The sequence below is a fragment of the Tachyglossus aculeatus genome, chromosome 2, assembly GCF_015852505.1.
Source record: "Tachyglossus aculeatus isolate mTacAcu1 chromosome 2, mTacAcu1.pri, whole genome shotgun sequence".
In the NCBI taxonomy this organism is placed as follows: domain Eukaryota; kingdom Metazoa; phylum Chordata; class Mammalia; order Monotremata; family Tachyglossidae; genus Tachyglossus; species Tachyglossus aculeatus.
Genome location: NC_052067.1, coordinates 5,607,040 through 5,632,068, shown reverse-complemented (window position 1 = coordinate 5,632,068; position 25,029 = coordinate 5,607,040). Strand labels below are relative to the sequence as shown.

General features: G+C 44.9%; 1 protein-coding gene across 1 annotated transcript; it reads right to left on the bottom strand.

Moving 5' to 3' along the window:
• Positions 1–80: 80 nt before the first annotated feature.
• LOC119939611 (uncharacterized LOC102725191 homolog) lies at positions 81–24,039 on the bottom strand. The gene is made up of 7 exons (XM_038759737.1): positions 24,001–24,039; positions 18,342–18,504; positions 15,489–15,946; positions 11,027–11,111; positions 4,572–4,708; positions 2,639–2,728; positions 81–113 (listed from the first exon to the last, which is right to left on the bottom strand). Exons 1-7 carry the CDS (start codon positions 24,037–24,039, stop codon positions 81–83), a joined length of 1,005 nt encoding a protein of 334 aa, XP_038615665.1.
• Between the last annotated feature and the right edge of the window lie 990 nt (positions 24,040–25,029).

The following is a 25,029-nucleotide window of genomic DNA, read 5'->3' as shown; positions in this document are numbered from 1 at the left end:
CCCTCATTTCCCCCAATCCCAGAAATCATCTGGACCAGGGATGGGAGAGGGATGCGTCTAGATGCGCTTGAATACTCTCATCACTTGTTTCTTGCTTTGATGGGAGTCAACTTCTGCAAAGACAAGAAATGAGCTTTAATTTGACCTGCTTGGGAGGGAAAGCTACATGAACCGAGTAAATCTCCCTCTGCTCAAAACCATTCAGAAAGGGGGACGATTTGAGCCCACCCTCCTCTTCCCACACACCCGTCCTTTTCCTCTCAGTGGGTAGCAGGGGATCTCTTAGAACTAAGAATGGTTTTCCTGTAAAAGCCCCACGCCGGAGAAACACTGAGGGGGTTTTACTGGAAACCACCTCCTCGTTCCTCTCCTCTCTTCCCTTATGCCTCCTCTCTCCATCCCCAGAGTCACGCTGACCAAGTGTCTGTTCTTCTTTTTGGGGCAATCGTCAGTGTTTCCTGGCTCCAGCCTTAGGCTGATACGAAAGTAAATCACTCTCCATCAACCGATGGTATCAATTCAGTGCTCACTGGGTACAGAGCACTGTACTAAGCGTTTGGGGGAGTCTGCTGCAGTTGGTAGACACTACCTGTGCTCTCAAGAAGGTGACAGTTTAATGGGGGAGATGGACACTAAAATAAATGACAAGGAAGCAACAGGGTAAAAAGATACGCCTTTAAGTTCTTTGGGGAGTGAGTGCCAAATTATTTAGGGATACATTGAGTGAATAGGTGATGTAGCAAGAAGAGAAAGTAGGGTGGGGAGTGTGAATGAGAACTTAATTGGGAAAGTCTTTTTACAACAGGTCTTGCAGAAATAATAATAATAATGACAGCATTTAGGGAGTGTGAATGAGAACTTAATTGGGAAAGTCTTTTTGCAACAGGCCTTGCAGAAATAATAATAATAATAATGACAGCATTTATTAAGCGCTTACTATGTGCAAAGCACTGTTCTAAGCGCTGGGGAGGTTATAAGGTGATGAGGTTGTCCCACGGGGGGCTCACAGTCTTATTCCCCATTTTACAGCTGAGGTCACTGAGGCCCAGAGAAGTGAAGTGACTTACCCAAAGTCACACAGCTGACAAGTGACGGAGCCGGGATTTGAACCCACGCCCTCTGACTCCAAAGCCCGGGCTCTTTCCACTGAGCCACGCTGCCCGGGAGCCAGAGGCCCTGAGATCTAATTCTAGTTCTGCCACTTACATTCTGAGTGACTTTGGGCAAAAAACTTCACTTCTCTGTGCCTCGACCTCTTCTCAGCAAAATGAGAATTTAATACCTATTCTTCCTCCGCCTTAGACAGTGAGACTCATGTGGGGACATGATGACCCCATGCTTAGCGCAGTGCTTGGTACATAGTGAACATTTAACAAATATAGTGAGAAGCAGTGTGGCTTAGTGGCTAGAACCCGGGACTAGGAGTCAGAAGGACCTGGGTTCTAATCCTGTCTCCCCCATGTGTCTGCTCTGGGGGCAAGTCACTTCACGTCTCTGGCCTCAGTTCCCTCATCTGTAAAATAGGGATTAAGAATGGGTGCCCCGTGGGGGACAGGGACTGTGTCCAACCTGATTAACTTCTATCTACTGCAGCACTTAGAACAGCGCTTAGCACATAGTAAGTGCTCGACAAGTACAATGATTACCAAGTACGATGATTATTATAATTATTATTATTAGTAGTAGTAGTAGGAGGAGGAGGAGAAGCAGCGTAGCTCAGTGGAAAGAGCCCGGGCTTCGGAGTCAGAGGTCATGGGTTCAAATCCTGGCTCCACCACTTATCAGCTGTGTGACTTTGGGCAAGTCATTTAACTTCTCTGGGCCTCAGTTCCCTCATCTGTAAAATGGGGATGAAGACTGTGAGCCCTCCGTGGGACAACTGATCGCCTTGTTAACCTCCCCAGCACTTAGAACAGTGCTTTGCATATAGTAAGCGCTTAATAAATGTTATCATTAGTAGTAGTAGCAGTAGTAGTAGTAGTAGTAGTAGTAGTAGTAGTAGTATTGGAGGAGATGCCATTTCGGTAGGAGTATGATGGCCAAGTTGCTTAACTTCTCTGGGCCTCAGTTACCTCATCTGTAAAATGGGGATTAAGACTGTAAGCCCCCAATGAGACAATCTGATCACCTTGTAACCTCCGCAGCACTTAGAACAGTGCTTTGCACATAGTAAGTGCTAAATAAATGCTATCATTATTATTATTATTATTATTATTATTAATTATTACCCGCTTGGCATTTTGAGCATCTGAGCGCGATTCCTGGGAAAAATAGCTCATCCCAGGATGGAATTCTCTTGTGACCACCCCTGCCCACCCGCAACCGTTGGCCTCCAGGTGAAACACTGGATCTTCCCCCCAGCACACACCCTCTGGGTGGTCCCACCCTCCGGATAGACATCCGCCCCACCTTGGACGAAACCCCAAACTGCCTGACGATCACCAGGCGGAGTCACTGGACGCCACTTCCCTCGTCTTCCAGAATTGACAGGTGGGAGAATGCCTTTCCAGACCTGCTCTGACTCTGCAGTAGCCACCAAAGTAGGGATGGTACTTCCTGAGCAACCCTGGGGTGCAGAGTACTGTAGTAGGTGCCAGGGGAATGAACCCCCGAAGATCAAGAGGCCTTTCCCACCCACTGGACCCAACTGTTTCCTCCACATCTGTGTGGACATACGGTCCGTGGGCTCTGAGAACACGCCGTGCTCACCGCACTTCCTCCCATGGCGCTGAGGACCAAATGCCGACTCCAAGTCAGGGGAAGTAGCCCTAGTCCCAGCCCCGAGAGGGTCTCGGCCCTGAGATTAGCAGTGGGGGCGAGTCGGTCACCCCTTAGCCACTGTGGGCAGCCATCGAGGCTGGAGGACCTGCATCAGTTCCCTTAGGCTGTGGCGGTCAGTCAATCATATTTTCTAAGTGCTTACTGCTGGCAGAGCACTGGACGAAGTGCTTTGGAGGAGTCCAGTACAACAGTATGACAGACGCATTCCCTTACAGAAGCAGTGTAGCTCAGTGGAAAGAGCACAGGCTTGGGAGCCAGAGGTCATGGGTTCTAATCCCAGCTCCGCCGCTTATCAGCTGTGTGACTTTGGGCAAGTCACTTCACTTCTCTGGGCCTCAGTTCCCTCATCTGTAAAATGGGGATTAAGACTGTGAGCCCCCTGTGGGACAACCTGATCACCTTGTAACTTCCCCAGTGCTTAGAACAGTGCTTTGCACATAGTGAGCGCTTAATAAATGCCATCATTATTTATTATTTATTTATTATTATAAGGCTCTGGATGCCACTGTACTCAGTATTTTGGATCTTGAACGCCCAGCCGCCCTCCATCTCAGCCGCCGCTGCTGAGTTCCTTGGCTCAGAAGCTCTGCCCGTGATCATTTTACAGTTGAAGAAACCGAGGCCCAGGGAAGTTAAGTGATTTGCCCAAGTTGTCATAGCTGAGCAGGTGGTGGAGCTAGGTTTAGAAGGCTTAGCGGCTAGAGCCCGGTCCAGGGAACCAGAAGGACCTGGGTTCTAATCCTGGCTCCACTGTGTGACCTGGGGCGGGATGCTTAACTTCTCTGGGCCTCAGTTACTTCATCTGTACAATAATGGGGATTAAGGGGATTAAGAGGGTGAGCTCCATGTGAGAGAGGGACATGTCCAATCTGATTAACTTGTATCTATCCCAGTGCTTAGACCAGTGCTTGGCACATAGTAAGTGCTTAACAAGTGCTTAACAACCACGCTGAGAAGCAGCGTGGTTCAGTGGAAAGAGCCCGGGCTCTGGAGTCAGAGGTCATGAGTTCGAATCTCGGCTCCGCCACATGTCTGCTATGTGACCTTGGGCAAGTCACTTCACTTCTCTTAGCCTCAGTTACCTCATCTGTAAAATGGGGATTAAGAATGTGAGCCCCCCCTGGAACAACCTGATCACCTTGTATCCCCCCAGTGCTTAGAACAGTGCTTTGCACATAGTAAGCGCTTAACAAATGCCATCATCATCAAGTACCATAATAATAATTATTATTACTATTATTAATAATAATAACTGTAATTATAATTAAGTGGTTACCATGGGCTAAACCCTGGGATAGGCTCAAGATAATCAGGTCAGCCAGTCTAAAAGCTAAAATGGGTATCCAATCCCCATGAGGGTCCTGAGGCCCAGAGAGGTTACATGGCTGTCTCAAGGTCACACAGCAGACCTGGGACTAGAACCTAGGTCTCCTAACTCCCAGATATGTGCTTTTTCCATTGGGGCACGCCGCGTCTTGGGAGAAAGCTGCATCTTTTCCAGTACTCCCAGCTATATGAAATGGGAACACCTCCAGGGCAACCTCTAAGGGGAAGACAAGGCACCTTCTAGAAGCCCAAGGTCAGGAGTGGATGGAAGGGATTTTTCCAACATTCATTCATTCAATCAATCGTATTTACTGAGTGCTTACTTTGTGCAGAGCACTGTACTAAGCTCTTGGGAAGTACGAGTCGGCCACATATAGAGACGGTCCCTACCCAACAACAGGCTTACTGTCTAGAAGGGGGAGACAGACAACAAAACAAAACATGCGAACAAAAATCCAACTCACCGTGAAAGAAGCAGACTTCAGGGGCCAAGGGCTTTTGGGTAGGATGAGTTTTGCATCCCAGGTACATTCTAGAGGCTTAAAGGTGACATATCTCAATCCCTTTGGTGGCTTGTCTTTCAGAGATTGCAGTCTGTGCACTGGGAGAAAAAAGAGAAAAGCACGCAAGTCAAAGCGACCACATACACCAGTGGCAACTGTATCCCATTCATCATCAATCGTATTTATTGAGCGCTTACTATGTGCAGAGCACTGTACTAAGCGCTTGGGAAGTACAAATTGGCAACATATAGAGACAGTCCCTACCCAACAGTGGGCTCACAGTCTACAAGACTAGTTTCTAGTTTCCCATTCTGAGGAAAACTAGAATCGCTACAGAGCGGCAACGCCGAGTGAGAGGAAAACTGTCAGAACCTGGTGAATTAGTGGCTAAATGCAAATTAATAGAAAGAAATATCCCCCAGGATGGTAGAGATAAGAGCAGAGCATTTCTAGGAAGCTCTTAGCGCGGGATAGATACAAGATCATCAGTTCCCAAATGGGGCTCACAGCCTAAGGAGGGGGGAAAATAGGAATTGAATCCCCATTTTGCCGATGAGGAAACTGAGGCCCAGAGAAGTGAAGTCAGTCGCCCAAGGTCACACAGCAGGTAAGTGGCGGAGACAGGATTAGAACCCCCTGAATCCCAGGCCCAGTCTCTAACCACTAGGCCACACTGCTGCTCATTTAACCATTTAAATGAACATTTAACTATTGCAGGAATCTGGATGGGAAACCTGTCAATTTAAAACAGTCTGGATTGGAAGCCCCGAGGTGCAGCAAAGATAAATTTGCGTGTGGATCTTTCAGCTGCTGCCGTCTAAGGTGAGCTCAGCCTCGGCAATGAGTGTCTTACTCTTTCTGTTGCACTCAGTTCTTGATGACTCTGATTGTCTTTCTGCTTTTTGGATAGAGCAGATGGGGAGTAAGGGGACGTTCTTCGGATAACGTTATGTTGCCAACCTGTACTTCCCAAGGGCTTAGTACAGTGCTCTGCGCACAGTAAGCGCTCAATAAATACGATTGAATGAATGAATGAATAACGTGAAACAATCAATCAGTGGTATTTATTGAGCGTTTACTTCATTCATTCATTCAATCGTATTTACTGAGCGCTTACTGTGTGCAGAGCACTGTACTAAGCACTTGGGAAGTACAAGTTGGCAACATATAGAGATGGTCCCTACCCAATGGGCTCACAGTCTAGAATGGGGAGGCAGACAACAAAACAAAACATGTAGACAGGTGTCAACTCATCAGAACAGTCATGGGTTCAAATCCCGGCTCTGCCATTTGTCAGCTGTGTGACTTTGGGCAAGTCACTTCACTTCTCTGGGCCTCAGTTGCCTCATCTGTAAAAAAATGGGGATTAAGACTGAGTGCCCCGTGGGACAACCTGAGCACCTTGTAACCTTCCCAGCACTTGAAACAGTGCTTTGCACATAGTAAGTCCTTAATAAATGCCATTATTATTATTATTATTATTATTATTATAACAAATAGAATTAAAGCTAAATGCACATCATTAACAATATAAATAGAATAGTTAGTATGTACAAGTAAAATAAATAGAGTAATAAATCTGTACAAACATATATACAGTTGCTGTGGGGAGGGGAAGGAGGTAGGGCTGGGGGGATGGTGAGGAGGAGAGGAAAAAGGGGGCTCAGTGTGGGAAGGCCTCTTGGAGGAGGTGAGCTCTCAGTAGGGCTCTGAAAGGAGGAAGAGAGGTAGCTTGGCAGATGTGTGGAGGGCATTATTGAGCGCTTACTGTGTGCAGAGCACTGTACTAAGCATTTAGAAAGTATAATTCAGCAACAGATAGAGACAATCCCTACCCAACAACGGGCATATGCTGACCACTGAACTAAGGGCTTGGGAGAGAACAATAAAACAGATTCAGAGACAGGTTCCCTGCCCACAAGGAGCTGAAAGCTTTGGGAAGCAGCATGACATAGTGGATAGAACTCGGGCTTGGGAGTCAAAGTCATGAGTTCTAACCCTGGCTCTGATACTTTGCTGTGTGGTTTTAGGCAAGTAACTTTGCTTCTCTGTGCTTCAGTTCCTTCATCTGTAAAATGGGGATTAAGACTGGGAGTCCCAAGCAGGACAAGGACTAGGTCCAATCTGATTTTCTTGTATGCACCCCAGTGCTCAGCACAGTGCTTGGCACACAGTAAGTGCTTAACAAATGTTTTATGTGTAAAAAAGTGCTTATTTAGTAAGCACAAAAAAACACAGTTATTATCGTTATTACCAATTGTCAGCTGTGTGACTTTGGGCAAGTCACTTAACTTCTCTGGGCCTCAGTTATCTCATCTGTAAAATGGGGATTGAGACTGTGAGACTTCTGTTCTCAATCTACACTCACTCCCTTGGTGACCTCATTCGCTCCCACGGCTTCAACTATCATCTCTACGCTGATGACACCCAGATCTACATCTCTGCCCCTGCTCTCTCCCCCTCCCTCCAGGCTCGCATCTCCTCCTGCCTTCAGGACATCTCCATCTGGATGTCCGCCCGCCACCTAAAGCTCAACATGTCGAAGACTGAGCTCCTTGTCTTCCCCCCCAAACCTTGTCCTCTCCCTGACTTTCCCATCTCTGTTGACGGCACTACCATCCTTCCCGTCTCACAAGCCCGCAACCTTGGTGTCATCCTCGACTCCGCTCTCTCATTCACCCCTCACATCCAAGCCGTCACCAAAACCTGCCGGTCTCAGCTCCGCAACATTGCCAAGATCCGCCCTTTCCTCTCCATCCAAACCGTTACCCTGCTCATTCAAGCTCTCATCCTATCCCGTCTGGACTACTGCACCAGCCTTCTCTCTGATCTCCCATCCTCGTGTCTCTCTCCACTTCAATCCATACTTCATGCTGCTGCCCGGATTATCTTTGTCCAGAAACGCTCTGGGCATATTACTCCCCTCCTCAAAAATCTCCAGTGGCTACCAATCAATCTGCGCATCAGGCAGAAACTCCTCACCCTGGGCTTCAAGGCTGTCCATCACCTCGCCCCCTCCTACCTCCCCTCCCTTCTCTCCTTCTACTGCCCAGCCCGCACCCTCCGCTCCTCCACCGCTAATCTCCTCACTGTACCTTGTTCTCGCCTGTCCCGCCATCGACCCCCGGCCCACGTCATCCCCCGGGCCTGGAATGCCCCCAATCCCTCTGCCCCTCCGCCAAGCTAGCTCTCTTCCTCCCTTCAAGGCCCTGCTGAGAGCTCACCTCCTCCAGGAGGCCTTCCCAGACTGAGCCCCTTCCTTCCTCTCCCCCTCGTCCCCCTCTCCATCCCCCCATCTTACCTCCTTCCCTTCCCCACAGCACCTGTATATATGTATATATGGTTGTACATATTTATTACTCTATTTATTTATTTATTTATTTTACTTGTACATTTCTATCCTATTTATTTCATTTTGTTGGTATGTTTGGTTCTGTTCTCTGTCTCCCCCTTTTAGACTGTGAGCCCACTGTTGGGTAGGGACTGTCTCTATGTGTTGCCAATTTGTACTTCCCAAGTGCTTAGTACAGTGCTCTGCACATAGTAAGCGCTCAATAAATACGATTGATTGATTGATTGATTGATTGATTGATTGAGCCCCACGTGGGACAACCTGATCACCTTGTAACCTCCCCAGCGCTTAGAACAGTGCTTTGCACATAGTAAATGCTTAATAAATGCCATCATCATCATCATATAATCTAGATGAGGGAGATGTGCATTAAAATAAATTAAAGATATGTACCGTACATGCTGTGGAGAGAGAACATGTTTTGATCTGGTGGAAAAAGTAATAATAATAATAATAATAATAATAATAATAATAATAATAATGGCATTTTGAAGCACTTACTATGTGCAAAGCACTGTTCTATGTCCTGGGGAGGTTACAAGGTGATCAGGTTGTCCCACATGGGGCTCACAGTCTCCATCCCCATTTTACAGATGAGGGAACTGAGGCACAGAGAAGTGAAGTGACTTGCCCGAAGTCACACAGCTGCCAAGTGGCAGAGCCGGGATTTGAACCCATGACCTCTGACTCCAAAGCCTGGGCTCTTTTCCACTGAGCCACGCTGCCTAGGAATCTGAAGATCTGGTTTCTAATCCACTTGCCTGCTGTGTGACAATGGGAAAATCAGTTTACATCTCTTTGCCTCAGTTTCCTCAACTATAAATGGGGATTCAATACTGTTCTCCCTTCTAATTAGACTGTGAGCCCCACATGAGCTAGGGATGGCAATAATAATAATAATGGCATTTATTAAGCACTTACTATGTGCAAAGCACTGTTCTAAGCGCTGGGGAGGTTACAAGGTGATCAGGTTTCTCCACGGGGGGCTCAAAGTCTTCACCCCCATTTTACAGATGAGGGAACTGAGGCACAGGGAAGTGAAGTGACTTGCCTAAAGTCACTCAGCTGACAATTGGTGGAGCTGGGATTTGAACCCATGACCTCTGACTCCAAAGCCCGTGCTCTTTCCACTGAGCCACGCTGCTTCTTGAGGCAACTGCCCTCTTTATCTTGTTCCTACCTCAGCACTTAATGTAGTGCTTGGCACCTAGTCATTCAGTCAGCCAAGTATTTATTGAGCACTTACTGCATGCAGAGCACTATACTAAGTGCTTGGTATTGTACGATCTGACAATAAATTCATTCATTCATTCAATCGCATTTATTGAGCACTCATTGTGTGCAGAGCACTGTACTAAGTGCTTGGAAAGTACAAGTCGGCAACATCTAGAGATGATCCCTACCCAACGACGGGCTCACCGTCTAGAAGGGGGAGACAGAGAACGAAACAAAACAAGTGGACAGGTGTCAAGTCGTCAGAACAAATAGAATTAAAGCTAAATGCACATCATCAACAAAATAAATAGAATAGTAAATATGTGCAAGTAAAATAAATACAGTAATAAATCTGTACAAACATATATACAGGTGCTGTGGGGAGGAGAAGGAGGTAGGGCAGGGGGAGGAGAAGAGGAAAAAGGGGGCTCAGTCTGGGAAGGCCTCCTAAATAGACACATTCCCTGTCCTCAGTGAGCTTACAGTCTAGAAGGGGAGGCACCTAGAAAGGACTTCATAAAGACCGCAGTTCTTTTATGGTATTTGTTATGCACTTACGACATGACAGGCACTGTACTAAGCACTGGGGTGGATACAAGTTAAGCAGGTTGGACACAGTCCATGTCCCACGTGAGGCTCAAAGTCTTACTCCCCATTTTACAGATGAGGGGACTGAGGCACAGAGAAGAGTCGTGACTTGCCCAAGGTCACACACAGCAGATGATGTAGACCCGATGGAGGAGATGTGCTTTTGGTAGGGTTTCGCAGATGGGGAGAGTGCTGGTCTGTCAGATACATAGAGGGAGGGAAATCCAGGCGGAGGGAAGAACATGACTAAAGGACCTGTGGAGGGTGAGGTGAGAGTGAGGGAGAGCAATAATTATTGAGCGCTTACTGTGTGCAGAGCGCTGTACTGAGAGTGTGGGAGAGTACAAAATAATAATAATAATAATAATAATAATAATAATAATAGTAATAATAATAATAGTATTTGTTAAGTGCTTCCTATGTGCAAAGCACTGTTTTAACTGCTGGCATACAACAAACAGATAAGCAGCATTGCTCAGTGGAAAGATCCCGGGCTTTGGAGTCAAAGGTCATGGGTTCAAATCACGGCTCCACCACTTGTCAGCTGTGTGACTTTGGGCAAGTTGCTTAACTTCTCTGGGCCTCAGTTCCGTCATCTGCAAAATGGGGATTAAGACTGTGAGCCCCACATGGGACAACCTCATCACCTTGTATCCTCCCCAGCGTTTAGAACAGTGCTTAGCACATAGTAAGTGCTTAATAAATGCTATTATTATTATTATTATTATTATTATTATTATTATTATTATACATTCCCTGCCCACAACAAGCTTACAACCTAGGAGAGTAGGTTGGTTTTAGAGGAGGGGAGAGTGCAGGGTGGGTTGTAGTAGCGTATTTTCCAAGAAACAGTATAGTGCTCTGCTCGCAGTAGGTGCTCAATAAGGAATACATAGATTCCTTCAGTCTCTCTGACATCTCCCCTCACCCCGTCCCCCTCCCCTTATCTTTCTTATCTCCAATCACTCAATCATATTTATTGGGTGTTTACTGAGTGCAGAGCACTGTACTAAACACTTGGGAGGGTACAATATAACAACATAAACACATTCCCTGCCCACAATGCACTTATGATATAACAGTGACTCCATAGCATTTTCCACCCTCTGGAAAAGTGCAAGAAATGATCGCACATTCCCCAGGCCAAAGGAAAACTATCTCAGCACTCCAAGCACCAAACGGGAGCTCAATAAGCACCACTGATATTGATCAATTACAATTTAATCATCTGCCCATGGTGACATCCAGGACGGTGACTCACCTGTATCCAGATGCTGTGATTTGAACTTTAAACCAAAAGGGTCGCTGACAGAAGAAGTCACAAAGTTGGGTAAACCAGGTCGATACTGCCCATAGGAAAGGAAGATGACAACGTTAAAACTCACATAATAATAATAATAATAATAGCTTTTATTAAGCGCTTATTATGTGTAAAGCACTGTTCTAAATGCTGGGGAGGTTACAAGGTGATCAGCTTGTCCCACAGAGGGCTCATGGTCTTAATCCCCATTTTACAGAGGAGGTAACCGAGGCCCAGGGAAATGAAGTGACTTGCCCAAAGTCACACAGCTGACAATTGGCGGAGCCGGGATTTGAACCCATGACCTCAGACTCCAAAGCCCGTGCTCTTTCCACTGAGCCACACTGCTTCTCTAAGTGAAGTGACTTGTCCAAGGTCACACAGCAGACAAGTTGAGGAGCTGGAATCTGAACCCATGTCCTGTGACCCTCAGGCCCGGGCTCACTCCACTAGGCCTCACTGCTTTCTAGGTGCCGAAGGCAGGGTGAGTTAACAATAAAGCACTTAGTACAGTGCTCTGCACACAGTAAGCGCTCAATAAATGCGATTGAATGAAAATACGGCCACGCTTTATCTCCACCACCCAAAAGATTTGGGGAACCAGGATTCTATTCAGGAATGACCTCGGGAACTACTTGTCTGTCTTCTCGGATTCCCATGAGGAACAGAGAATTTTCAGACAGGGAAACTGTGTGGTCTAGGAGTAATAGCATTTATCAAGCACTTACTTTGTGAGGAGCACTGTAGTAAGCGCTAGGAAAGACTACACTACAAGAATTAGACACGGTCTCCGGCCCTCAAGGGGTACATCATCTATGGTCTAGTTAGACTGTCAACTCTTTGAGGGCAGAGGTTTCTACCAACTGTATTGTACTCTCCTAAGCGATTAGTACAGTGCTCTGCACAAAGCAAGTGCTCAATACATACACATAGAGCAGGAACCTGAGTATCTAGAAATCTGGGTTCTAGTCCCGGTTTGGTCTCGTACCTGTGTGGCACTAAGTCGCTTAACTTCTCGGTACCTCAATTTCCTCATTTGTAAAATTGATCGATCAGTAGTATTTATTGAATACTTACTATGGATGGTGCACTTACCAATCACCTGGGAGAGTACAATGGAATAAATAGACATGGTCGCTGCCTTCAAGTATTTTATTCATTCATTTATTCAATAGTATTTATTGAGCACTTACTGTGTGCTTGGAACTGTACATCCCAACTTGTACATCCCAAGCGCTTAGTACAGTGCTCTGCACACAGTAAGTGCTCAATAAATGCGATTGAATGAATGAATGAATGAACTGTACTAAGCGCTTGGAAATTTTATTAACTAGACATTAAAATACATTATACAAGAGTTTGGAGGGTAGGTATCTTATCCTCTTGGCTTCAAGGCTGTCCATAACCTCGCCCCCTCCTACCTCACCTCCCTTCTCTCCTTCTCCAGCCCAGCCCACACCCTCCGCTCCTCTGCCGCCGCTCACCTTTTCACTGGGCCTCATTCTGGCCTGTCCCACCGTCGACCCCCAGCCCATGTCCTCCCCCTGGCCCGGAATGCCCTCCCTCCACACACCCGCCAAACTAACTCTCTTCCTCCCTTCAAAGCCCTACTGAGAGCTCACCCCCTCCAAGAGGCCTTCCCAAACTGAACTCTCCCCTTTTTCCTCTCCTCCTCCTCCTCCCCTCCTCATCGTCCCCCTCCCTCCCTCCGCCCTACCCCCTTCCCCTCCCCACAGCACTTGTATATATTTGTACATATTTATTACTCCTCTATTCATTTGTACATATTACTCTATTTATTTTATTAATGTGTATATAGCTATAATTCTATTTATTCTGATGGCACTGACCCCTGTCTACCTGTTTTGTTTTGTTGTCTGTCTCCCCCTTCTAGATTGTGATCCTGTTGTTGGTTAGGGACCGTCTCTATATGTTGCCGATTTGTACTTCCCAAGTACTTAGTACAGTGCTCTGCACACAGTAAGTGCTCAATAAATATGATTGAAGGAATGAATGAATGAATGAAGTGACTTGGCCAAGGTCTCACAGCAGACAAGTGGAGGAGCTAGTATTAGTATCCAGGTCCTGCTGATTTCCAGGCCCCGGCTCTATCCACTAGACCACACTTCTTCTCCTTGTCCTGAGAAGCAGCGTGGCTCAGTGGAAAGAGCCCGGGCTTGGGAATCAGAGGTCATGGGTTCTAATCCTGGCTCTGCCACATGTCTTCTGTGTGACCTTGGGCAAGTCACTTAACTTCTCTCAGCCTCAGTTACCTCATCTGTCAAATGGGGAATAAGACTGTGAGCCCCTCGTGGGACAACCTGATCACCTTGTATCCCCCAGTGCTTAGAACGGTGCTTTGCCCATAGTAAGTGCTTAACAAAATGCCATTATTTGTTGAAAGAGGACTGGTTTGGGAGTCAAAGGACATGGGTTCTAATCCCACCTCTGCCACTTGTCTGCTGTGTGACCTTGGGCAAGTCACTTAACTTCTCTGTGCCTCAGTTATCTCATTTGTAAAATGGGGATTAAGTCTGTGAGCCCCAGCCACGAAAACCTGATCACCTTGTATCTTTCCCCACGCTTAGAACAGTGCTTGGCACACAGTAAGCACTTAGCAAATACCATTGCTATTGTTATTATTGTGGGCAGGGAACATGTCTACCACCTTTGTTATGGTGTACTCTCCCAAGCGTTTAGTGCAGTGCTATGCACAGAGTAAGCTCTCAATAGATATGATTAATCGACTGGTTGAATCTTTTGATCAACAGGGATGAATTCCCTGGGGTGGAATTTGGGTTTTCAAACAGCGCCTTCCAGCATTCAAGTTTGCAGGCTGCCATCTAGTTGCCTGACAGGTTCATCACAAGCTCTTTGAGTTGGTTCAAAAAAAACTTGTTTCAAAGGGTAGAGACAAGAATTCAGCTGAATAAAAAAAAATAATAATAATAATTGTGGTATTTGTTAAGCGCTTACTATGTGCCAGGCCCTGGGGTGGATACAAGCAAACAATCATAATAATTGTGGTATTTGTTAAGCACTTACTAGGTGCCAAGCACTGTACTGAACGCTGGGGTGGACATAAGAAAATCACGGTGGACACAGTCCCTGACCCATATGGGCTCACAGTCTTAATCCCCATTTTACAGGTGAGGGAACTGAGGCACAGAGAAGTGAAGTGACTTGCCCACGGCCATATTTGCTAACTTTCTCATGGTGCCCTTATGTCGTCTATCTTGAGATTCCTCTCTCATGTCCAGCCTGTGGTCTGGAACATCCTCCCTCCTCAAATCCAACAGACGATGATTCTCCCCGCCTTTAAAGCCTTACTGAAGGCTCATCTCCTCCAAGAGGCTTCCCAGACTAAACCCCACTTTTCCTCACCTCCCACTCCCTTCTGCTTCACCCTGACTCCCTCCCTTTGTTCTTCCCCACCCTCTCAGCCCCACAGCCCCACTGTCCATATCTGTCAATTATTTATTTATATTTTTTATGATGGCATTTATTAAGCACTTACTATGTGCAAAGCACCGTTCTAAGCGCTGAGGAGGTTACAAGGTGATCAGGTTGTCCCACGGGGGGCTCACGGTCTTAATCCCCATTTTACAGATGAGGGGACGGAGGCCCAGAGAAGTTAAGTGACTTGCCCAAAGTCACTCAGCTGACAATTGGCAGAGGTGGGATTTGAACCCATGACCTCTGACTCCAAAGCCCGGGCTCTTTCCACTGAGCCACGCTGCTTCGCTAATGTCTGTCTCCCTCTCCTCCCCACCCCCCAGACTGTAGGCTCATTGTGGGCAGGGAATGTATACGTTTATTGGTGCATTGTACTCACCCAAGCTCTTAGTACAGTGCTCTGCACACAGTAAGTGCTCAATAAATACGATTGAATGAAGTGCTGGAGCCAGAATTAGAACCCAAGTCCTTCTGACTCTCGGGCCTGTGATCTATCCACTAGGCCACGCTGCCACATGCCTACTTCAACTGCCACCAATTTTCTAGACCAACTCAGGCCTCTTCTACAAGTCTTAAATGTCCCAGGATCTGACTTGTACTTCCCAAGCGCTTAGTACAGTGCTCTGCACACGGTAAGCGCTCAATAAATATGATTGAATGAATAAGGGGAACTTTAGTTCAGCTTAGGATTCATTCAGTCGTATTTATGAGCGCTTACCGTGTGCAGAGCACTGTACTAAGCGCTTGGGAAGTACAAGTTGGCAACACATAGAGACGGTCTCTACCCAACATCTGAGCAGATACCACATTTGGGAGTTTTCTCACTACTTAGAAGAAAATGAGAAATTTAGAAGCATCCTGACAGACCTCTCATCCTGACAGATTTTTTTTCCCAACACAAAAATGATTCCACAAGGATTTTGCCTCAGTTATTTCAGATTTCCAACACTGTCGTGTCCTTTCATACCTTTCTAAAATCGTGAGGTTTGGGATTATGGTAACTGCCACTCTGATACTTCCCGTGCCTCACAAACATGATCTTGGCTTCGTGAGGACCCAAGGGCGGGAATGTAGTTTTGAATTCAGGCAATGTGGACTTCTTCACGACTGCTGAGGGGTCGTGGTTGATTTGGGAGTGGAGAGTTTGGCCCTCCAAGGAACGGCTTAGATTTCCCTTAGGCTCTTTCTTCCTCGTATCAGCTGGGTTTCTGGGGAGAACCAAAGTCCTGCCGACCTTGTAGCTACAACTGGGGGGCTTGAGTTCCCAGATGTCAAGGTTCGGGTTAGATCTTCGAAGTGGCACAGACTTCCTGCTCCTTGCAACGGCCAAATCTTGGTGTGCGGAGAATTGGATTTTTCTGGAAAACAGAAAGTCAGGTCGCCCGTCTTTCGGAGATTCAAGGACCTTGCTGTGAATCTCTGAATCTGAAAGAGAAATTTGTATCCATTTTAAGTTCAAAAGTGTGTTTGTCAGGATCGCCTTGGTAATTCAGCGGTATTCTTTTTTATGGTATTTATTAAGTGCTTACAGTACATATGTCCATATCTGTCATTTATTTCTTTATAATAATGGTATTTGTTAAGCGCTTACTATGTGCAGAGCACTGTTCTAAGCGCTGGCTACAAGGTGATCAAGTTGCCCCACATGGGGCTCACAGTCTTAATCCCTATTTTACAGATGAGGTAACTGAGGCTCAGAGAAGTTAAGTGACTTGCCCAAGGTTACACAGCAGGCAGGTGGCAGAGCCGGGAGTCGAACCCATGACCTCTGACTCCAAAGCCTGTGCTCTTCTCCACTGAGCCACGCTGCTCCTCTATTATTTATTTCTTTATATTAATGTTTGTCTCCCCCTCTAGACTGTAAGCTCATTGTGGGCAGAGAATGTGTCTGTTTATATTGCTCTGCCCACAATAAGCGCTCAGTAAATACTGTTGAATGAATGAATGAAAGGCTCTTTAAAGCATATTTGCCTAGAGTGGCCCCGTTTGCTTAGAATGAACTCTGAGACTTCCAACACAACTTCTATATAGTGCCTTTTCACAAATCTTTAAACAGAAAGCTTCCCAAACTCCTATAAGCAGAATATTTGCCAATACAATCCAAGTCTAATGGTTCAATTTTTTTCTGCTCCAGCCCAATGAATCCTTAGCTTTTCTACTATTCTTTCTCTCAGGACACAAATACTATTACAACCACTACTATTACCACTACTACTACTACTACTACTAATAATAATAATAATGGCATTTATTAAGTGCTTACTATGTGCAAAGCACTGTTCTAAGCACTGGGGAGGTTACAAGGTGATCAGGTTGTCCCACGGGGGGCTCACAGACTTAATCCCCATTTTACAGATGAGGTAACTGAGGCCCAGAGAATAATAATAATAATAATAATAATAATAATAATAATAATAATAATAATAATGGCATTTATTAAGTGCTTACTGTGCTTGGGGGATACACGGTGATCAGGTTGTCCCATGGGGGGCTCACAGTTCTAATCCCCATTTTACAGATGAGGTAACTGAGGCGCAGAGAAGTGAAGTGACTTGCCCAAAGTCACACAGCTGACAATTGGCGGAGCTGGGATTTGAACCCACGACCCCTGACTCCCAAGCTCATGCTATTTCCACTGAGCCACGCTACTTCCCACGCTGCTACTACCACTATGAGCATGACCTAGTGGAAAGAGCATGGGCTTGGGCGCCAGAGGTCCTGGGTTCCAATCCTGGCTCCGCCACATGTTTGCTGTGTGACCTTGGGCAAATCACTTAACTTCTCAGTGCCTCAGTTACCTCATCTGGAAAATTGGGATTAAGACTGTGAGCCCCCTGTGGGACAGAGACTTTGCCCAACCTGATTACCTTGTATCTACCCAAGCGCTTAGAACAGTCCTTGGCACTTAAAAGTACTGCAATTATTATTACTACTATGACTAATAACAGTATTTGTTAAGTGCTTATGTGCCAAAAGTTGTGCTAAGCGATGCGGCGGAATTGATATAAGAAGATTTGATACAATCTTTGTCCCACACGGGGCTCAGTCTAAGAGGGAGGGAGATGAGAGAAGCAGTGTAACCTAGTGGAAAGAGCTTGGGTTGAGGAGTCAGGGGACCTGGGTTCTAATCTTGGCTCTGTCAATGCTTGTTGTGTGACAATGGGCAACTCACTTCACTTCTCTGTGCCTCAGTTTCCTCAACTGTAAACTATGGATCAAAGCCTCCTCTCTCCTACTTAAACTGTGAGCCTCATGTGGGACAGGACTACGCCCAGCCGATAAACTTGTATGTACCCCAGCACTTAGAACAGTGTTTTTGACACATAGTAAGTGCTTAACATTTACCACTAAAAAAAGCCAAACAGATATTCTATTATTAGAATACTATTCTATTTATTTTATTTTGTTAATATGTTTTGTTTTGTTGTCTGTCTCCCCCTTCTAGACTGTGAGCCCACTGTTGGGTAGTGACCATCTCTAGATGTTGCCAACTTGTACTTCCCAAGCACTTAGTACAGTGCTCTGTACACAGTAAGCACTCAATAAATACAATTGAATGAATATTCAATCCCCATTTTACAGAAGTGGAAACTGAGGCACAAAGAAATCAAGAAGTCATCCAAGGTTCCAGAACAGGGAAGTGGTGGACCTGGGAATTAGAACCCAGGTCCTTCAACTCCCAGGCTCATGTTCTTCGTTCCTTCAGTCCCTTCTCTTCAGCACTTGAGCCACGATAGAAAGAAATTCTGCTGAGATATCTAAAATGACAATGATCCCCGTGAAAGAAACATTAGCTTGAAGAGAAAATCAACTCGGTTACCTGCTTTTCTGTCAGCTTTCCCACACAGCACGTCACTGGCAAATCGTTTCTGCGGAGAGCTAGAAGGATCCAAAAGGCAGTTGCTGTATTTCCACTGCATTTTCTTCTTCCTTCCTTCTCCAGGAGCAACCCAAGTGGAACCTAGCTTGATCCATCTAGGTTGCTAAGAAGCAGAACGCATTTGCCTCGGCACTAGAACCAGAAAGGGGGGAAAAAACAAAGAAAAGAAAGTGGTGACTTTAATTGGTTGCCCCACACTAGACCAAAACTTAGCAACCCAACAACAAGTTCAGTGCCTGCTTTTCAAAAGGTAGAAAAAAGATGGCAACAGAAAGGAGGAGCCCAAGGTAGAGGAACTATTCATTCATTCATTTAGTCAGTCATTCAGTTGTATTTATTGAGCGCTTACTGTGTGCAGAGTACTGTACTAAGCACTTGGGAAAGTACAATACAACAATAAACAGTCACATTCCCCGCTCGCAGTGAGCTTACAGTCTAGTAACTAGTTTAGACATTAATTCTTCTGGACTACTTAAACGACTGCTTGGCTTAGTAGCCACCCTTGAGACCTCCCTGGAGAGTGAGTTTCAGCTGGACCTGTGGAAAATGCCCGATTCTTATTTATTGAGTGCCTACTTAGTGCAGAACACTGTATGGAGCTATTTGGAGAGTACGTCAGAATTGATAGACCTGATCCCCATCTCCTCGCTGACCTCCCTGCCTCCCTACTCTCTCCACTCCAGTTCATCCTTCCCTCTGTTGCCCTGTTCATTTTTTCTGAAATATCATTCAGTCCATGTCTCCCCACTCCTCAAGAACTTCGAGTGGTTGCCCATCCGCTTCTGCAGCAAACAGAAACTCCTTACTATCGGTTTTAAAGCATTCAATCACCTCGTCCCCTCTTCCCTTATTTTTCCTAATTTCCTACTTCCTACAACTCAGTTGGCACACTTCATTCCTCTAATGCCTACCTACTCACTGGACCTCCATCTCATCTACCTCACTGCTGATCCCTCCCCCATATCTTCCCTCTGCCCAGGTCTCCCTCCCCCTTCATATCTGACAGACCACCGCTCTCCCCATCTTTAAACCTTTAAACCTTAATTAAAATCATATCTTCTCCAGGAGGCCTTCTCCAACTAAGCCCTATTCCTTTTCCCTTCTGCATCACCTATATTCTAGGATCTGTACATTTCAAGCCCTTGATATTCACCACACCTTCAGCCCCACAACATTTAAGTACAGATCTATAATTTATTTTATATATTTATTTTATAATTTATTTAATATATAATTTATTTTAATGTCCATCACCCCTCTGGACTGTAAGCTCCTACAATTAATCGTGTCTACCAACTTTGTTGTATTGTTACTCTCCCAAGCACTTAGTACAGTGCTCTACTACCAGTAAGCTCTCAATAATGAGAAGTAGCATGGCCAAGTGGAAAGAGCATGGGCTTAAGAGTCAGAAGGCCCCCGGGTTCTAATTCTGACTCTGCCACTTTTTGCTGTGTGACCCGGGACAATTTATTTAACTTCTCTGTGCCTCAGTTTCCTCATTTGTAAAATGGGGATGAAGATTGTTAGCCCCATATGGGACATGTAATAATAATAATGATGGCATTTATTAAGCACTTACTATGTGCAAAGCACCGGGGAGGTTACAAGGTGATCGGGTTGTCCCATGGGGGGCTCACAGTCTTAATCCCCATTTTACAGATGAGGTAACTGAGGCCCAGAGAAGTTAAGTGAGTTGCCCAAAGTCACAACAGCTAACAATTGGCAGAGCCAGGATTTGAACCCATGACCTCTGACTCCAAAGCCTGGGCTCTTTCCCTGAGCCATGCTGCTTCTCTTTTATGTCGAGCCCAATTAGCTTGCATCTACCCCAGAGCTTAGAACTATATGCCTGGCACATTGTAAGTCCTTAACAAACACCATCAGAAAATAAAAATAAAAAAAAGGAAGGAAAGAAAGAAAGAAAGAAAGAAAGAAAGAAAGAAAGAAAGAAAGAAAGAAAGAAAGAAAGAAAGAAAGAAAGAAAGAAAGAAAGGGAGAAAGAGGGAAAGGGAGAAAGGGAGAAAGGGAGAAAGAAAGAAAGAAGGAAAGAAAAAAGAGAGAAAGAGAGAAAGAAATAAAGAAAGGAAGAAAGAAAGAAAAGAAAGAAAGAAAGAAAAGAAAGAGAAAGAAAAGAAAGAAAAGAAAGAAAGAAAAGAAAGAAAGAAAAGAAAGAAAAGAAAGAAAAGAAAGAAAGAAAGAAAGAAAGAAAGAAAGAAAGAAAGAAAGAAAGAAAGAAAGAAAGAAAGGGAGAAAGAAAGAAAGAAAGAAAGGGAGAAAGGGAGAAAGAGGGAAAGGGAGAAAGGGAGAAAGAAGGAAAGAAGGAAAGAAAAAAGAGAGAAAGGGAGAAAGAAGAAAAGAGAGAAAGGGAGAAAGAAAGAAATGGAGAAAGGGAGAGAGAAAGAAATAAAGAAAGGAAGAAAGAAAGAAAGAAAGAAAGAAAGAAAGAAAGAAAGAAAGAAAGGAAGAAAGAATGGAAAGAAAGAAAAAGAAAGAAAGAAAGAAAGAAAGAAAGAAAGAAAAAGAAAGAAAGAAAGAAAGGAAGGAAGGAAGGAAGGAAGGAAGGAAGGAAGGAAGGAAGGAAGGAAGGAAGGAAGGAAGGAAGGAAGGAAGGAAGGAGGAAGGAGGGAGGGAGAAAGGAAGGAAGGAAGGAAGGAAGGAAGGAAGGAAGGAAGGAAGGAAGGAAGGAAGGAAGGAAGGAAGGAAGGAAGGAAGGAAGGAAGCAGGAGGAAGGAAGGGAGGGAGGAAGGAAAGAAAGAAAGAAAGAAAGAAAGAAAGAAAGAAAGAAAGAAAGAAAGAAAGAAAGAAAGAAAGAAAGAAAGAAAGAAAAGAAAAAAAGAAAGAACAAACGAAAGAAAGAAAGAAAGAAAAGAAAGAAAGAAAGAAAGGAAGGAAGGAAGAAAGGAACAAAGAAAGAAGACGAGCTCTAATCCCAGCTCTGCCACTTGCTTGCTATGTGGTCTTGGGCAAGTCACTAAAATTCTCTGTGTCTTAGTAATTCAATCAATCGTATTTATTGAGCGCTTACTGTGTACAGAGCACTGAAGTGGGTACTCAATACCTATTCTCCCTCCTGCTTAGACTGTGAGCCCCAGCTGGGACCGGATTATCTTGTATCTACCCCAATGTTTAGTACAGTGCTTGGCACATAGTAAGCCCAGAAAAAATACCAGAAGTATTATTATTTTTATTATTACAAATGCTTCTGATAACAATGGAATTGTGTATTTGTCACAATTTAGAGAGCCTTGGCCACTAGATGGCGATATACGATTGTCATTGTCGGACGTCACTGTGACCACCTTTTTCAAAGGGAAGGTTGAAAGATTCAGAAGTTTTTATTCCAACCAATTTCGTTAAAATTGTTCCCTTCCCGGGGAGGAGCATCGGAGAGAGGCATTGGTATGCTTGTTGTATTTTCATAGACTCCCCACAGGAAAATTACCATAATAGAGAGGCATCATGGCCTAGTGGAAAGAGCGCAGGCTGGCAGTCAGAGGACCTGGGTTCTAATCCCAGTTCCGCCACTTATAATAGTAACAATAATAATAATGGTATTTATTAAAAGCTTACTATGTGCCAAGCACAGGTCTAAGCACTGGGGTAGATACAAGGTGATCACGTTGTCCCACGTGGGGCTCACAGTCTTAATCCCCATTTTACAGATGAGGTAACTGAGGCCCAGAGAAGTGAAGTGACTTGCCCAAAGTCACACAGCTCACAAGTGGTGGAGCTGGGATTAGAACCCACAACCTCTGAGTCCCAAGCCCGGGCTCTTTCCTCTAAGCCACGCTGCTTATCTGCTTTGTGACCTTGGTCAGGTCACTTCACTTCTCTGTGCCTCATCAGTAAAATGGGGATTAAGACTGTGAGCCCCATATGGGACATGGACTGTGTCCAAACTGATTAGTTTGCATCTACTCCAATGCCTGGCATATAATAATAATAAAGATTATGGTATTTGCTAAGCACTTACTATATGCTAGGCACTGTACTAATCACTGGCGTGAATACAAGCAAATAATAATAATAATGGTATTTGTTAAGCACTTACTATGTGCAATGCACTGTTCTAAGAGCTGGTCACTGTTCTAAGTGCTGGTCAGATTGGGTACGGTCCCTGTCCCATGTGGGGCTCACAGTCTTAATCCCCATTTTACAGATGAGCTGAGGCAGAGAAGTGAAGTGACTTACCCAAGGCCACACATCAGACAGGTGCTTAACAAATATCATAAAAAAATTTCTCCTTTTCCGCGGTATCCATCATTTTTCAGATACAGAAATACAAAAGCAGTCGATCCCATTAGAGCAATACCGTTTTAAAAGCATTAAATGAATCCAAAACGGTCCACATCTAAAAAGCTATGTCTGTTGCCTGCTTAGTGTTGCCATGACAAGGGAATTGAATGATGAATGTCACTGAACCTCAGACACGCACACACTGTCGCTCAAATAGTCTCTAACCCCACCAGATTCATTTACCCAGAGGCCCACCCTGTTTGACAAACCTGGAAATACAAACAGAGAGACACAGATAGGACACAGCTCAAATAGGCCTGAAAATACCCTGACACAGCATAGAGATGTACATGAAAATGCCCAGCATCACTCGATGTTGGATTGAACCACGATAATAAACTCCTGTACAGTCATAGACAGACACTCACAGATTTTCATAGACACAGACCTTAGCTTCCATATTGAAGTTCTGGTAGATTATTCATTCAATTGTATTTATTGAGTGCTTACTGTGTGCAGAGCACTGTACTATGCGCTTGGGAAGTACAAGTTGGCCACATATAGAGACGGTCCCTACCCAACGACGGGCTCACAGTCTAGAAATTAGGGGAGTAACTAAGGGATCTCAACACACTGAACTCCAAGATTGGTTTTATTCCTCAAGTTTTTGATCATTAAGTATTTATTAAGCACTTACTATGTACTAAGGGTGAGGATAAGTAGCAGTGTGGTCTAATGGATAAAGCTTGGGCTTGGGAGTCACACAAACCTGGGTTCTAATCCCAGCTCCACCACTTTGTTGCTGTGTGACTTAGGGCAAGTCATTTCACTTTTCTGTGCCTCAGTTCCCTCATCTATAAAATGGGGATTAAGACTGCGAGCCCTATATGGAACAGGGACTGTGTCCAACTCGATTACCTTATATCTACCCCAATGCACGATTAGAGCAGTGCCAGATACATAGTAAGTGCTTAATAAATACCATTACAAAAAAGTACCAGAAAATTCCACCAGACACTGTCCCTGTCTCTCATGTTTATGCAATATTGTGAAGTCGCAGGGACCTGACAAGTGACAAAAGGGTCAAACAGGAAGAGACCATAATGTCCTATTAGTAATAATGATGATTGTGATATTCTTTAAGATCTTACTACGTGCCAAGCACTTTGCTAAACTCTGGGGTAGGTAGAATACAACGTGGACAGACAATCCCCGTACCACTTGGGGCTCGCAATCTAAGGGGAGGGAGAACAGGTATTATTTAATTTCCATTTTACAGATGAGGCAACTGAAGCACAGAGAGGTTAAGCAACTTACCCGAAGTCACACAGCAGACAAGTATAACTAAAAAAAAACCACTCACTGACTTGAATACTTTTCCCCCAAAGACAAACTCATACATACGTCGACACTCTAGTTTTATTGTTCCTTTTCAGGTTTTGTTTGATGTGGATTTATTTTGTTCCTTCTAGACTGTGAGCCCGTTGTTGGGTTGGGACCGTCTCTATATGTTGCCAATTTGTACTTTCCAAGCACTTAGTACAGTGCTTCGCACACAGTAAGCGTTCAATAAGTACGATTGAGTGAATGAATTTCAGTTGTGTTTTTCACAGTGGACTCTGGAAGCAGAAAACTCTCTAGAATAGCACAGAATCACTAAGCAACAGATCCTTTGGCTATTCCTTTTGTCTTCAAATCGATCGATATTTTTCCTCTTGAGAGCTGGCACTTAAATGTTCCACGGAAGAATTTAAGAAGGTGGAAAAAATGTCCCATCAGTGAAATCCCCTGCAGGATCATTTACTATGTAGAGCATTAGAGGAGGTAGGGGGAATGTCACTGGAAATATGAGCAGTGAAGAAAGTTCGTTATGGGATCGTGGGCAGTTTAGGGTATGAATGAAATTTAAATCCAAGGAAATGGTAATGGTAGCCATAGGGTAACTGGATAATCAAAATTCTCCTCAGCAGAAGGGCGAAGAGACGAAGAAAATGTCTTACGAGCGTAGATTCGGGAGGTGTTGGAATTCATCGGTCAGTTACATGGTATTTAGACGGCGTCTTACATGTGTGAGCCTGTTGTTGGGTACGGACCGTCTCTATATGTTGCCAATTTGTACTTCCCAAGTGCTTAGTACAATGCTCTGCACACAGTAAGCGCTCAATAAATACAAATGAATGAATGAATGAATGAACTGTGGCCTGGACTGGAAGAACTGGCAAGCGGTAGCTAAAGAGCTCTTACTATGAAACCGTAGTCAAATGAAATAACAATAATAATGACGGCATTTTCTTAGTGCTTACTATGTGTAAAGCACTGTTCCAAGTGCTGGGATAAATACAAGCTAATTAGGTTGGCCACAGTCCCTGTCCCACATGGGGCTCCCAATCTA